Source organism: Nuphar pumila, chromosome 14 (genome assembly GCF_984573655.1).
Source record: "Nuphar pumila chromosome 14, dmNupPumi1.hap1.1, whole genome shotgun sequence".
NCBI lineage: Eukaryota > Viridiplantae > Streptophyta > Magnoliopsida > Nymphaeales > Nymphaeaceae > Nuphar > Nuphar pumila.
Window position 1 is genome coordinate 89,479,187 of NC_143262.1, and position 16,911 is coordinate 89,496,097.

The following is a 16,911-nucleotide window of genomic DNA, read 5'->3' on the forward strand; positions in this document are numbered from 1 at the left end:
ATTATTTTTTATACAAAACTCAAGGTATATTTTGGATCCGGTTATTATTCAATTTGAATTGGATCGCTACATGATATGGAGGGGTTTGGATCCAAACTAACATAATGAGATCTGGGATTATTTAAATTAGTTATATGGGACTGTGGACATCTCATGCATGTGTTCTATAGAAAGTCCCTCGTTGCATGCCCTTATTGTTTGAATATCATTTTGATCCAGGATTCGGTTAGTAGCATGCATGCTAGATATGTTTTGGATCTAATTATGAATTCATTCAACTTTGAATTCTAAGAATATAAATTTGGACTATAGTCAAATCTTAGTAACCTATGATTAAACATGTGAATGAACTTTATATATAATCAATTTAAACCATAAAATAACATAGATCCAGATAAGTAATAGACTTGTGATATTGATTGAAATTGAGCATATTTTAGAATATATTGTTGTGTATGCTTTATGGTGGTTCATATTATGGATCTCATGTCCACTATTATGTGATGAGTCTGAACAGTTGAATGTTGAATATATTTGGTTTTACATATATAATAAATTTGGACTATACCGAGGTGATATCCCATGTAGTAAGTGGGGTCCTATATATGTCAAGCTGAAAGCCCAGGATCGAATCCCTCTACCACATGGAGCCGTTATTGTTCTGGTAGGGGTCCGCTTAACCCCAACTTGCCTTTCAAAAAAAAATTGGATTATAATAAAATCATATGACCCATAGTTTTACTTGAGCTATTTAAAATTTGCATGCAGATTCATTTTCTTTGTGAGTCATGTCATACATGGTGATAACATCTCAAGTCAGTTTTGGATATGAACCCACATGAATTCAATGAATTTGGATATAAATTTTTATTTAAATCCATTAATAGATATGAACCTAAATGTTAACATGTTTGTGGTTTGAATGCTTATAATATTTAGCATATCCAAATGGTAATAGGACATAAAAAATACACACAAAACTCTTGTTGAATATGGATATGATGCATATCTAAATTAGATTTGGATTTTAGGACTTAAGCTTTATTCATAATGCATATTGTTTGTAGTTTGTGATGTCATAATGTGCACATTTTGCTTAATTGCAATGTGTTAATAAAGTAGGAGTTGAATTATAATTTTGCACATGCACATGAATATTTATTTGCATATAATGATAAATAATCATCATAAATCATATTTTTTATGGTTTGCTTATATAAATAAATAAATAAATATTTTTCATGTTTCATAAGCTTTATGTATGCAACATAGTTGTATTCATATTTTAGTAATCATATTTATGATTATTTGGATCTAAATATATTAAAAATTGATCCAGTGGTGATTAACATGATGGAAAATAAAGCATGTTGCATATGATGCTATATATAACACAACGTGAATGGTGATAGTATTGTCTATGATAAAATGTGTGAGAGCATTTCTCATGTTTGGCAAATCATAATTTACCATAGATCCATGAGTTGATGAAAGTTTATAATACCCTACTAGTGTACATCTGAACTATGTACAAGGTAATCAGAACATGATGTCCTATGGTCATAAAAAAAAACTCATGTCTACTTCCTTAATAAAAAAGCAAAACTCATGTATACTTCCTCAATAAAAAAAAACAAAACTCATGTCTAATTAATATAATTAGACCCACATCTTATAATGTATTGAAATGAATATGGCAACCTTATTATATATGTGCAAAGTAGTTCACCATGATAGACATGTATTGTTTGCTCTAAAGCTATAAACTATATTTAATGATGTAGTGAATGTAAAATTTTGTACATGGTATTTACAATAAGGGTTATGATTGAAATTTTGATATAACTATTATTCATATGGCTATGTGAGATAGTTTCATGATGTAAATCATGATAGAGAAAACGTGTGTGAAATGTCTTATGATGTTATTATTCATAGTATATGTAAATAAGTTTAATGGTCAAGTTATAAATCTTGATGAATATATTCTCAAGATGTAATGATCATTTAGAGTAGTGAAAGTGTATTTGGTGCATGCTTTATTATGAAGTGACATTAAATGCACCAAATATGATGATATGTTTGATAGCCAAGTGAGAGATATTGGATTTTTGTACTAAATCTAAGTGTGGTCAAAAGGTCTCACAAAAAAGAACTCCAAGAGCTATTTAAGTGGTGGGCCTATTAAAAAAAATATTATGAAATGAAGATTACAACTCTCGTATTAATGTCATATTTAATGTTTGAATGTATAACCTATCTATTGGTTATTAAAATTAATAGGGTGTTATCTTCAAGTTAATGGCAAATTTAATTACAATCATTCGGGGTTGCTTATATAATAGGACTATGGCCATGACAAGTGATATAAAGTAATATGTGAGCTCAAAGAAAGGATTGTGAGGTATCTCATGATTGTAAATGAGCCAGAATAACTCAATAAGGTAGAGTGTATGACCTCCACCATATCCAAGTTTTGGGGACCTATAGGTTTCAACATATCAAATGCAATGTAATTGTACACTTTTTGTGTGTTGATGCTGATAGGCCCTAGACACCTGATCCTCCCTCGTAGGGAGCTCTTGCGATTGGCATGCAGTCAACAGCCACCCAAAGGAATATATGGGGGTCGTCAAGACCTTGCTATTCATTAGCAAGTTCCAGGCCTGATTCACCTTAAACCCATTCTTTATGGATTCACTGGAAGCTAAGCAAGGATATTCAAGAGGATCAAAATGATCCAGATCCAGTACTCTGGTCTCTGTGTGTGACGAGGGTGTATCGCGGAGCCAGTGGCGTAGCTAGGATTCATGTGTGTGTGTGTGTGTGTGTGGGGGGGGGGCAAACAGGTAGGGGTGGCAAAACCTGACACGACCCGCCAACCCGCCTCTTAGGCGGGTTCGGGTTGGGCTTAAGCCAACCCGTTTAATAAATGGGTCGACCCGCCTAACCCGTTTATTAAACGGGTCGGGTTCGGGTTGGGGTATGCCAACCCGGCTGACCCGTTTAATAAACAGGTTAGGTGGGCGGGTCGACATGCCAACCCGACCCGCGAACCTGAGAACCCGTTTACCCGACCCAACCCAACCCATTTATTAAATGGGTTGGCGGGTCGTGTCGGGTTACCCGTTTATTAAACGGGCCGGGTTCGTGTTTGCCACAACCAACCTCTTTAATAAACGGGTCGGGTTCGGGTTGAGGTATGATGACCCGCCAACCCGACACAATTGCCACCCCTACAAACAGGGGTGTAGCAAAAAAAAAATTGGTGTGATAGTCGGTGGTTCGGGGGCAGCGCCGGAGAAAAAAAATTGAGATAAAATAAAAAATGGCTACAATTATTGATAAAAATCTATTTCATATGGACAAATCAAACTATTTGCTGCAGTCAGGGCTGGGCTAGGACTGGACTGGGCTAAAAAAATGGATAAAAATCTATTTCATATAGAATGAGGGCTGGGCTTTAAAAAAAAAAAAATTAACTGTTTCGGGAGGCAGCTCCGCCTCTGCCCGGAGCCATTTTCTGTGTTTTGTGTGGACCTAGTACTCAACAAGTACCAGATCTACTCTCATCGAAATGGGTCAGATATGGGTAGTGCTTAGAAATGGGCAAGATATGGATAGCGCTCTAAATAGATCCCACTTATTTGAATCCAGTGGTGTTGATATGGTCTTAAAATGTGTAGTTACAATCAATTTACACTGATATCTTCAACAGACTTTTTCTGAATTCAGGTTCGGATGCAGATGAGTATTTTTTTGCCAGACCAGTATTCGGATCTGGTTCATATCTGATCCATTTGCACTTTGTACATGTATTTTCACCTTTTTTTTCATCAGATCCAATACCAACACCTCAAAATTTAGATCCAGATCAACCCTACCACGTCGATCAGCAGGACCATACTCGGTTGCACCCCAAGGTATGGGTGGCCATGATGATAGTCCATGTCCATATCCCTTTAAGATGGTGCAGATATGGATACGGTTCAGTTGTATGTCGGGTATATCAACCCCTAACGAGGAAGCTTTCCAGGGAAAGAGGGAAGATCACATTGAAAACGGCCCTCTCTTTTTTGCGGAAAAAGAAAGGGTGGGAAAAAGAGAAGGCAGTGTTTGCGGAACCACTAAACCCCCTGTTTCTCTGGCATGCAAACTTGCCCTCAAACTGGGGATCTAGGATTTGTTTTCCTCGCTAATCACTGTAACATAGGAATTTAAATGGATCAGATTTGATTACTCATCTAATATAAATCCGGCACATCGTTTCGTAGTTTTGGGTTTTATAGTTTGGGATGTTAAAATAGAACGTTTTGAGGTTGGCTTCCAACTTTTATGGTCCCTCTCTTCAGATTCAGCTTGTTTCCAACGTTTTGTCCCGTGGGTTTCGAACTCGTGATTTCCATTCAGCTTGGTAAGGTTCACAACTCATCCCTACCAGTCGAGGAGAGCCCTTTTATGAGAATGTAAAATCCGGATCTGATAGTACCACATAAAATCCGGATCCGTGTTTAAAACTATTTCAGCTGTCTATTTCGGATCTGGGCCTCCTGGCAAAAATTCGGATTAAACTTCACGGCGACGGCGACGGCGACGGCGACGGCGACAGAAAAGTCAAGGCACACGGCCGTCATTCTTCGGCCACATGGACCATCCGTACTACCCTTGACCGCGAATCCAGGTCTACGCTCGTCCCACGGCACGCCCTTTGACCTCCGACCGGCTATAGCCGGTCACCGTCGTTGGGCCCCACCGAAGGGGCAAATGTGCGAAAACTGGGCCCGAAGCTCGAGCTCTGTAAGGGCATAAGAGCCAACTAGGCTCGGATACAACCAAAGCTGAGGCTCGGACCAAAGCTTCAGGTTTCGACCACAGCTGGCTCCAGGCTGTCAGCAACCAGCGCCCCCGCCCGGACCCCCTTCTTCTTCTCTCCCTCTCTCTAGGATTCTTCTCCCCGTCTCTCTCTCTGCCTTGGATCCCCCGTTCTTCTTCCAGGATCGCCGGTTTCCGGCGTGTTTCGGCCGTAAAATGCGCGCTCATCGGGCAGCCCCTCTGACGAGGCAGGATCGCGCGCGCTCGTGGTAATGTGGACAGTCGGGAGATTCCTCCGAGAGGTACTCGCTAGTTTCTTGCTTGCGTTTGAGACTCAGTTTTCGCTTTTAGGGTTTGGATGATGGCGAATGATCCATATAACGGTACGGGATGCCTGGAATTTGGTGCTTTGGTAGGTTAGACGAGTTGCTGTTTCGGGTTTGGGGGGATTGTTTAGGTTCGTGAGGTTTTTCTGCTCGGTATAGTCGGAATTTAGGGATTCCGTACTCTGTTGTGTTGATATGAGAGCGGATACTTAAGTTAAACGTTTGTTGTTTTGAGTGGGATTTTGGAAATTTTGTTGGATTTCAAGTGGAATTCTCAGTTTCTTTCTTTTGCTTTTTGGGGGTTTTCGGAGTGTTTCGGGGGTTCTCTGGTGCCTGGACAGCAGGAATTTCAAGGAAAGTTGGGTCATTTTCTAGTTGCAGCGTGAAATACTATTTTATGGACTTTAAACTCACGTTTTTTCTGCCTAAAGTTGGATTTTTGTTAGTTGTAATGAGGCTCTCGCATAAATGTAGTTCGATTTCGATGTGTTTTTTTAAAAAAAAGAACAGATTTAACGTGGAATTGAGGGGGGGGATTGAGTATCACTACTTTGTACCTTTTCATTCTTCTCTATTTTCCTATTTACCCCCTTGCTTCCTTTTATGGTGCTATGTTTTGGCGTTTCTAGATTTAGTTGAACTTGGGTAGTTCCTTAGGTTGAATTTTTTGAAGCATTCGATGAAATGCAAGTTCTACCCAAGCCAAATCTTTGGTTTTTATGAGAGAGAATTGCGGTTCTATTACTGATGAGATCTTTAAGTCCATACTTCCATCTCCATGGGAATTGTGTCCTCTTCTGATCCTCCTGACATGAGTTGCAGCTTTCTGCTACATATGGAGGTTTTAAACAGTTGAACTCAAAGGGGTCTCGACTGTGTGGTGTTTGGTTGGTTGCTTGACCCAGCTCTATGAAGATTTCAACGACTTACTTGAGTCCATGTAGACATGGAGTTTGATCAGTACCCATGTCGCCTTTGAATTTTATTCGAGTCTTTTGATAAAGCACTCATGGTGCTTGTGTTTGTTTTCTACATTTCTCCTCTCTTTCTTCCTTTTGAACAAAAACCTTGAGTGATTGTTAATCGAAAAATAAGCGAGGCTGAAGTAAATTTTCTGAGTGTTTTCGGACTTAGATGTTTACCACTGTTCTTCTTGCTGCTTGTAACAGGCGTACTCTCCACTACCTTCCTGAAGAAGTTTAAGTTTTATGTCAAAAGAAGAGTTAGCAAAAGAAAGTAGGTTCTGATACATTAAGTGTATCAAGGAATCTTCAGGTGGAATATCAAGTTGTTTAATGCTTGTGGAACCTAAGGTCAAGCAGTTGGTTGACACCCTCTAGAGAGGATCAGGGTTAGTCGATTAATCTGAGGTGCAGTTCGCTCCTAGGGAATCATTATCTAGTAAAGTTGGTTCAGAAGCTGTAGAAAGATCCTGCCTGATTGTTGGATAAGGATTCTTTTGGACTTTGAGCAACAGATTCTTTGCAATATACTTAAGGGGTCTTAATCTTTGGCTTCTTGTGGAAGCCTTCTTAGTTAGAGAAGGGTGGCATTGTATCTATTCTGGAAGAGAGCATGCGTGTCATTCGAGATTCGGGTGATGCCCCCGACCAGACTAGCCACCGATGCACTCGGTGTGGTGACAATTTGTCTAGTGGTTCTGTTATTACTGCTCTGTGTGTTCTGCATTCTTTATCTAGTCCTCTTCCGGTATCGCATCAAAAGAGAATGCTTTCTGCAATTGGGATATTTTAATGGCCCTTGGGTAGTCCGGATCGGGCTTGTTTTGTTAGCAATCTGGTGGGGATTTGGAGAGATTGAGCACCTTGATATGCTCGGAACTGAGAGGAGAGTTCTGTATTCCTTAAGCCCACAATGGCGGAAGAATCTGTGCAAAGTCTACATACTTTCAAATTTTGGTTTTGCCGAGCCAAGTCTCTTCATCACTGTGGTACTTCTGCTTCATGCTTCTTTGAAGAGAAGAGATTTGGGAACATTAAGCAGGCATTGGAATGGAAAAACAATTGCTCATATTCTCCTCTTTTGCCTACCGCCATTCATCTTGCATATGATCATTGTATTAGTTGGCCCTGTCTTTACTGAAAAAGATGAATCGAGGAAAATCCCCTCATACTTTACAAAAGCTTATTTTGGTGGAGAAGTTATAGCAGAGGGCGGCATTGGTTCTAGAATTGTTCCTATCTTGTGCACGTACCCTTTACTCAGTACAATTCTTCACGGAGTCTTTGCATCATTTTTGATCGGCTATCTCTTCTATCTTGGGGCAAGGTTGGTGCCCGCTGTAATCAACAGATGCCTGCAAAGGAGGATTTACTATCTGATATTCTCAGTTGTAGGCTTGCTTCCTATTCGAATTCTTTTTCTGGGCTTCACCTTTTTATCGAAGCCGGGGGAGCTAGCATATGAAGTTCTTGAGTTCTTGTCTTTCCTAGCACTGTTCTCTTGTGCAATAGTTGCGATTGGTGTCCTTGTCTATTGTCCTGTGGCAGACTCACTAGAACTGAGCAGGTGGTGCATAGAATCTGGTATTAGAGGTGGGACTGCAACCACGGCAGCGTCCATGGTTGTCAGTTATCCTGATGATGATAATACTTCCCTTATCGCCAACCAGAGCATCATTGAGCTAGGTTCTACAACCAGTGCTGAAAGGAACTCGGACAGTGAGTCCACAAAGGTTGGTTCTATCTCTTTTGGGTCAATGCTGAAAGATGTCTGGCCTGGGGAATTCGAGGAAGTCAACTTTTTCTCTGGTACCGCCCTCTGCCTCTCCTCTCCCACCGAATCTCCTGCACTTCCAGTAAGGCCCATGGAACACATTAGAGAAGCCCCCATTCCTCCACACGAACTAGATCTGATTGAAGCTTCCTTCTAATTCATCTTTACTGTCTCAACAGTTGTAATTTTTCTTAGCTTTTTGTTTCTTTTTAGTCACGAAATGAACCGCAGTTTGAGTTGAATCATGGAATCCCATTGTTACAAAATCATGCTGTGATATTGGACTCAACCAGTTCGGTACAGAAGAGCCACACATTTTTTATGTTTGGCCTCTTTGGTTTTTTGCTATCAATTTTGTGAAAGTTGTGTAAAGGGGTAAAAATTAATAAGGATCGTTTATTAGGAGTGGAAACTTTCTGCATTTTATGTGTGTTTCTCATGAATCGTTTGATTCTTTTTGTGAGGTTCCTGCGCAGATGCTTCAACGATACAAGGTTTTCATGGGAAGGCTTCTACGGTTGCACTCAGGTCAGTCGTGCTGAAAACTCTTATTTTTTATTCCCCCTTCCTTTGCCCACAGAAGTGCTTTTGAAAAATTTTGTTTTTAACTTTTAAGAGTCAGCAGACAATCTTGCGTCTGCGTTTGGTTTTCTTCAGGTTTTGAGTCGTCTCCATTTCACACCGTTGCATCTTTAGAGCGATGGTGGTCCAGGGAAAGGCGTGAACTTTAAGTTGTGGGTCCCATCATAGACGTGTGGGTTCTAGTGCTTATCCAGTCTCTTGTTTCTTTTATTCAATGGGGATTGTGAAGATGGTGATAGGTAGGAGAGGAAGTTCTGTGATCGTTCTGGGTGTGGTTCTACTGTTTGGAGAGGTGGATCCAGGGTCCTGCAGTGCCCGATACCGTTCGTGTTGAGCCCCACCACCCATTCTTGATCTGACGCTGCCTCTGTTCACATCGGTTTCAGGGCCAGCACCCCCAAGCAATACATTCATGAATGATGGTCTGACCCTTCTCTAGGACACCATCATCCTGTTCCTGACTCCAGAGTCAACTGTAGCGTTCATCATCATGTTCCTGACCCTCCTGAGTCGAGTGTAGCCTTCATCATCATGTTTCTGACCCTCCTGAGTCAAGTGTAGCCCTTCCATGGTTAGATCAACCACAGTACAGTCACAATCACCATCTTAAGGGTTCTCACTTTTCATTGTCAGAGATCTGAGGCCTTGATGCTGACCTGAAAGCGTCTCCTCTATCCTTTTTGCAGAGCAGAATCTTTGCTCTCACAACCCATCATTTGTTTGTTCCTTTTTTTTATCTGTTGAGAGTAGGGGATGCACAATGAACCGAGCAGGCTCGAGCTCGACTCAGTTAAGTTCGGCTCGAAGCTCGTCCATGCTTTAAATGAGGGGAGCTTGAACATAATTCTAAGTCTCGAGCAAAGCTGAGTTTGATCAGCCTACCGAGCTGGATAAAGCTCGGATACAGGTATATATATATATAATATATTTGCAATTCTATTCAACAAGTTGCTGTTAGCCTATGGGATAGGCCGTTGGGTTTTTATCAAAAGTTATAAAAAATGCTCGTAGTTTGAATCCCGTTTTTTTTACTTTTTCTGTTGTTAATATAGAGTACTTTTAGTATGTATACATTAATTTCTGTGTCAATGACTAAAATGTATCCTTTAGCTTAGTGGTGGGTCACTTGGGAAACTTGAGAGAGGTTTGGGTTCGAAACCTCCACCTTCAACAATATTTTTAAAATAATGATTTTTTTTTGGAATGCCTTGAAGCTCGGCTCAGCTCTAGCTCAGAACCGAGCCGTGTCCGGACAAACAATTCAAGCTCTGCTCCAAGCTTGAGCCGAGCTTGGACAGATATATTTTGCACCGAGCCAAGTTCGAACAGCCCAGACTCGGCTCGTGTTCCTCCCTAGTTGAGAGTGATATTGGCGGTGGTGGTGGTCAGTGGTCAATTTTGGGGTGGTCTTACTCTTGATCTCCTCCTCTGGAGGAGGGCCCCTGGACACCTGCCTTTTTGTTCTTTGAGTTTACTTCTCCCTTCTCTTTCTTTCTCCTGCTCGACAGCTGGGGAAGTGGGTTCGTGGTCAGCTAGCTTTTTTGTTTCCGGGTGAGCAAATTGACAGGGATGTTATAAAAAAGTGGTGGAAGACAGTTTAGTGTACGTGTCTAATCTAATATTAAGCCTTGGTCTTAACAGTGACTCCCTTGCTCTATCGCTTCATACTTTTCCCTTTATTGCTTGTCCCTGTCTATTGTTTTCTTCTCTCTTGGTCATTCATGCCCAGAGAGAGGGAGAGAGAGATGAATTGCTAGTGATTCCCTTGTCTTACGAGACTGCCGTGATAGCATTAGAGAAAAGTAAGAAAAGCTTTGGTTTGTGAATTGCTAGGAAAACGACTCACAATGATTAACTTGATTGCTTTAGTCCAAGTGTTCATGCTAATACAAACGGTTCCGTGCTCCGGTTGTCTTTATGAGGTGCAAAAAGTTTAGGTGAAAGTGACTGAGATTGGATCGTCTTCTAGGCATACCTGTCTAATTATAAGAATTATAGCTTTATTGATTAGATTAAAGGTTGGTAATGAGGTTCCTTGCTCTAGTGGTCCCTCCTATGAGTTTGATCCAGTCAGATGAAAGGGTGTGAGTTAAGATTCTTTGTTAGGAAATATCTAACTTAAAAGAGTCGTAGGCAGACGGCTTAAGGTCAGTGGTTCATGTTTATTCAGAGAGGTTCGGTTCCGTATCGTAAGTTAGGTTTACTGGTTTGTGCTGGTCCTGGAACTGGCTACTTCTTGCTTAGTGGGAATTCGTGTAAGTTTTATTCCATTAGATCAAATTGGTCAATCAGCTGAGGTGGGTGAAGGGACCGTTACTAGTGGTACGTTTCTCTGGTTCTCCTCTTTGTTAATTGAGGATGGGGTGAAGCGGATGTCCTTTCTTGCTTTGGTTTGGTTACCTTGCTGTGTTTGGAAAGGGTTTGAGATTAGTTAGGACTATGCTGCTAGAAGATACCAGCTGGAGCATTTTGCTGTATTGCGTTATGGGTCAAGGGTCCAAGCTTAGTGTGAGTTCTTCCATGTCATGATGGTCCTCTTATGAGTTGTACCTCATTGAGTTAAACGGTTGTCCATACTCATTTTCTGTCCATTCTAAACCAGAGACTTTTCAGAGTTTTTTTTTCTGAAAATTTTACTTTTTTATAGGAAACATTCCTCCATGGGGAGGTGGAGGAATGTTTCATGTCAAGAAAAAATGGTAATTTACACTCTCCACCATCCATCTCACCACCGCCACCATCCACAATCTCACCATCACCCACCTCTTGAAAAACCGCCATCCATCTCACCACCACCTCCCAAGAAACCACGCCTGTGAAGTTCCACCACCCCCTTCTCTCATTTTTTAAGATTTTTCATTTTATTTTTCTCATGCTACCCAAACAAGTGAAAATTTTCATTTTAGAAAAATTATCATATCAAAACTTCTCATAAGTAATTTTTTTCCTATGAGAGTTTTTCTTGTTTTCAAGGTAAGAGTTGATGTTCTTGAAAATGCAGAAATTTAAGAAAACTTCCTAACTGAATTAGAATGGTTTGTTGATGTTCTTTAGCTTTCAGTGGTTCTTGGATGTGGTCTCTCTCTCTCTCTCTCTCTCTCTCTCTCTCTCTCTCTCTCTGGCTTTGGGGAAGGAGTGGTTAGTACTTTCTATGAGTTGTAATTCCATTGGGTTAGAGACAAATTGGAGGACAATGTTATGGAGGCGAGGAGAGCCCTGGTCCTTGATCTTGGCATATGCAGAGATGTACAGGCATGGGACCAGCTATTGAGGTTCCTGTTCCCATTAGAAAATTAACACTTTGTTGGTTGCAGAGGAATGGGAACCGAAACCTTTGGGCTATGGCACTGCCCATGCAGAAGGCTTCATTCGTGATGCCAGCCAGAAATGAGGCTGTCCCGCCAGGTGTTTAAAGTTTAAACCCTAACTCGGGGCAGTCTTGGACGGCTGTGACACTTTATAGCTGTCACACCTCATGGTCGTTTGGCATATTTTATACTGTCTTGTATCTCGTGTCTTAGGTGGCTTCACAACTCGCAAGGTGCTAGGTATTCTATATTCAGCTATTCTTTGGATTTTATGATCAGGTGCAATGTGATTGCACACTTTAAGTGTGCTGCTGCACTTGATCACCCACCATCTTTGGGGTTACAGCCCCACTGCTGACAAGCTGTAATCCGGTGTATCAGCACACACAAAAAGTGTGCAATCACATTTCCCCTAAACCTCCCTTTATTCTTCAAGCAAATAGTCTTAAATTTGTTTTGGAAAGCAAGGCCTAACCTAATATTATGTCCTGACGTTTTTAAGTCATGCAATTGTTCTCAAGAATCTCAAGCAATTTACTGATCAAAATCCAAAGATTGTTGATCCATTAGCGGCTTGGCTCGTTTACCAATGATGTTTTGGCTTGGTTTATAACGGGCTCGGGTTTGAAGATATGCCCATGGCCTGGCCCAATCCTAAAATGAATGAATGTTTGACTGAAATCATGGGTTAACGAGAGAATAGCAAGTTATTATGCAATTAATTCTTAATTAGTGCAATTAATTAGGTAAATAGTAATAATTAACAAATAGCAAGTTTTCATTAGGTAAATAGTAATAGTTATCCAAGTTATTATGTAATTGTTAATTTTTAAAAAATTATATTATTAAAAAAATTAATAAATAACTCAGGCTGGCCTGATAGCCCGCTGGCCATCTTGAGCCTGGCCCCATATATACGGGGCAAGGTTTTGGCCTGGTACCTAACGGGCTCGGTTTAAAATGATGGCTCAAACCTGGCCAATGGCGAGTCAGCTCCCATCGGGCACCCTATGGTCAATCTTGTGACCTACTTCAAGAATCAAAGCAGAAAAAGGTTACAGCTGGCAATCACAGTCTCAACTTGTACTTTTCTCATGTTTCATTAAGCTTGAGAAGGTTTATGATAATATAAACTATATTTAAGTTTGAGACCACTTCTAAAATATAATTTGGTGGACTGATGAGCAATGTTGTCAGTATGGGTATTGGCGGATACCGATAATCAAGTGAATCGTTAAAAAATATATATTACATGTCATATGTGTTAAAACCATTAAAATAATATTAAAAAAAATAAATTTTAGTATTTTTCATTTATTAAAAAATAACTGATTCAGAGGTGAAGCATATGGATTCAGTATTTTTTACATTTTCTCCCGATACAATGTGTATGGGCCCGATAACGCACCAATACTGATAACATTGCTGAGGAACCGTGTAAACACATAGACCCCCCTTGAAAAAAAATGTTTGCAACAGTGGATCGGCCTCTAGCATACTTTTGGTTATCAAAATTGAGCTTCGGCACCTTGACTATGCGAAAGAAAAAGGAAGAGAATGTAAAATCGTAAGTTCGAGAAGTTGGCTTGGCCATATAACCAAGCAGGCCAACAAGCTTGCACGAGCCAAACGAGAAGAGGTTCAATTGGAGAATCCAAAGTCAGAAGTTCCCATCACATGGATGCAGTTTTGCTTCAGAGCTTAGTGTCGTGCCCCTCATGCAATGGCAGCCCAACATCATGTGATATATCAGTGATTCAGACTTATCTGTGATCCAGTCGCAGTTCAAGTCCATTGACCGGGTAAGTATACTAAATATGGTGAGGACTAATTACCAAGTCAAGGTAATCAAGCGTACCTAACTAAGTCATGCTAACCGAGCCATACCCAGTACAGCTATGCTTTGATACTGCAAAGCTAGCGTTTATTGCGATCACCATTTGAGGACGATATCGCCAACTCATCATTTGAGGATATTTGCCATCAATTGAGGAGATATCCTTAACGAGGATAGATTGTTAACGATATCAACCTAATCCCTATCATCATTTGAGGGGATATTGTGATATCATTATTGATCTGCTATCACTAACGATATCCTTATCGATTTTATGTTGTAACAAATGATAACAGCAACATCATTTTTCAATTGTAACGTTTTTTTGTTCTTTATTTATTTTTATATCATTCAAAGATAAGTTTTAATGAAATATGCGAGATGTTTCTCAAGTCTTCAACTTCACATGGTATCAGAGCCGGTGTATCTGCAGCAGTGATTATATTATCAACTGCAGGAAATTGAAGATCTCGCAAGTCTCATGACATGAAATAGTGCAACAACCTATGCTTCAAAGTTTGATTCGACTTTGAATATCTTCAGCCCATATTATATACATCATTCGGATAATCTAAGAAATGTGCTTATCTCTCAAGTATTGACAAGATTGAACTATGTCACCTGGAGTAGAGCTATGTCCATGGCGTTATGTGTCAAGAACAAGCTCGGCTTCATTGATGAAACTATTGAAAAACCTATTGTAACTTCATTAGAACATGCTGTATGGATACGTTGTAGTTTTATTATGGATATTGAATTTTGTCTCAAAGGATATTGCTGATAGTGTTATCTATACAATACAGACATGTGATATTTGAAATGATCTTCAAGAAAGGTACATGCAGAACCTTGCTCTCAGAATTTATCAAATTCAATCTACGATAAATCGTCTGCAACAGGATACTCCTTCGGTTGCCGCCTACTTTACCAAAATAAAATTCTTATGGCATGAACTTGGTTCGTATACTCCTGTCCCTACTTGCATGTGTAGTGCCATGAAGATTGTCTCAGAACAAATTCAGAGAGAAAAGGTCATTCAATTTCTTATGGAATTAAATGACTCATATAATGCTATACAGGGTCAAATCCTTCTTCCAAATCCATTACTAAATATAACCAAGGTATATGCTTTGGTTCTACAAGAAGAGAAACATCGAGAAGCTCGGTTCACTACACCAGTTTTTGATCGCTCAAGGCTGGCTCTCGCAGTTAAGATCCCTGTACATCGTGACCAATAGTCAAAAGTGCAGAGAATGAGAGGTAGTCAGCCAACTTGCCCAACATGTTCTCACTGTCAAGTAATGGGGCATGTTCGAGAGATGTATTTCAAATTGATAAGATATCCACCGAGGCATCGATTATATGATCCCAACTTCAAATTGAAAGTTGTTGCCAATGTGAACTCTAATGAAGTCATTTCAGCAGATGGAGACGGTTATAGCGGCAAGTGTGCAATTCTCGTGTTCACTGTCGAGGAATACCAAAAGTTTATCTCTCTTGTGAAAAATTGTTTTGAACCCCTCATCTCAAACCTCCAATGTAAACTGTGTAGGTATAACATACCCTATAATTTCTTCAATTCATTATTGAATTATAGATTCAGGAGCTAGTTAATACATGTGTGTTGATCAACATTTATTTTATAATCTTATTTTCTATGATAGTCCAAAGTCTGTTAAATTACCTAATGAGAATTCTATAATAGTTACCCATTATGGATCTATTCACATTGATTATTTTGAATTACATAATGTTCTATTCATTGCTTCTTTCAAGATAAATTTACTTTTGGTCCGTCATCTAGTTAAATTTCAAAATTTGTCCTGTCACTTTTTTATCTAGCTCCTGTACCATCCAGGACCTTGGGTCAAAGATAATGATTGGGCGAGGTGAAGAAAAAGGTCTTTATTTTCTACAACCACGACCACCATTTTTTTTAGCCAATGCTTCAGTTTCGTCAGGCTATAACTTATGGCATAGAAGGCTTGGACATCCATCGATTTCTAGAATGAAATTAGTAAAAACTTATGGTTTGAAGTTTTAGTTAGATTTTCATCATTGTGCTTCTTGCCATCGTGCCAAACAAACACGTCTGGTTTTTTCTTCAAGTGAGATTATGTCTTCATGTGCTTTTGAAATTATTCATTGTGATATATGGAGTCCTTATTCTCAAGCTTCTCTTAAAGGGGTACATTATTTTTTAAGCATCATTGATGATTTTACTAGAGCCACATGGGTTTTTCTTATACGACATAAGTATGAGACCTTGAGCCTTGTTAAAAAAAATTAATATGGTTTCAAATAAGTTTGATAGTCACATTAAGAATATAAGGTCTGATAATGGCTCTGAGTTTTTCTCGCATGAAATGCAAAACTTCCATCAACACAGTTGTGTTGCTACTCCACAACAAAATGGTGTAGTTGAATGAAAACATAGACATTTATTAATAGTTGTCAGAGCCCTTCGATTTCAAGCAACCTTCCTATTCAATTTTGAGGTGAATACGCTCTAACCGCAACCTATCTTATTAATCGCACTCCAGCACTATGTCTTAAGGGTCAAACATCTTTTGAAAGGCTATTTGAAAAAAAAATCAACTTTAGTCATCTTCGGGTTTTTTGGTGTCTATGTTATGCCACTAACATAGATCAACATAAAACTAAGTTCGACACGAGAGCAAAAATATGCATATTTATTGGTTACCCCATGGGACAAAAGGCCTATAAACTTTTTTATTTAGTCACAACAGATTTTTACCAGTCGTGTTGTGATTTTCTACGAAGAAATATTTTTTTTATCTTCTACAAAAATGACCCCTGATGGACCTGTGCACCTTATACCTATAAGGTGTGATAGATGAAACTAGCTACAACCCATTGCAACCTTGTCATGATAACAATATTCTTGAAACGTCACCCATTGTGTTGCCTCAAACTAAAAACATCTCTGAAGATTTCATTCAACTTTCCTCTCAAGCTGAACCAAGCTCACCCACATCGTCTCATGAAGAAGTAAGTAGATGTTCCACAAGGATAAAAAAACCCTCCACCTGGCTAAGAGATTTTTATTGCTCTTTTAGTTCTTCACCATCTTCAATCTCTAATTCGACTCCAGAAAAATGGAAAGGTTCACGCTATCCTTTATCAAGGTATTTCTCTTTGTCAAAGCTCTCGCCTTCTCATAAAGCCTTTGTTATTGCTTTGTCTACCCCCCATGAACCTGAGTCCTATGATAAAGTCATTTAGTTTAAACATTGGGTAGATGCTATGGATTCTGAGATGTGTGCTCTGCGAAATAACCACACTTGGA

General features: G+C 39.6%; 1 protein-coding gene across 1 annotated transcript; it reads left to right on the forward strand.

The window, feature by feature from the left end:
- The first annotated feature begins 4,962 nt into the window (after nucleotides 1-4,962).
- Nucleotides 4,963-8,295, forward strand: LOC149817345 (uncharacterized). The gene is made up of 2 exons (XM_089987745.1): nucleotides 4,963-5,114; nucleotides 6,308-8,295. The coding sequence occupies exon 2, from the start codon at nucleotides 6,739-6,741 to the stop codon at nucleotides 8,029-8,031; it is 1,293 nt and encodes a 430-aa protein (XP_089843871.1). The 5' UTR covers nucleotides 4,963-5,114; nucleotides 6,308-6,738; the 3' UTR covers nucleotides 8,032-8,295.
- Nucleotides 8,296-16,911: the final 8,616 nt, after the last annotated feature.

Coding starts and splice junctions, on each gene's coding strand:
- LOC149817345 (XM_089987745.1), top strand. CDS start 6,739: ATGCCCCCGACCAGACTAGCCACCGATGCACTCGGTGTGGTGACAATT.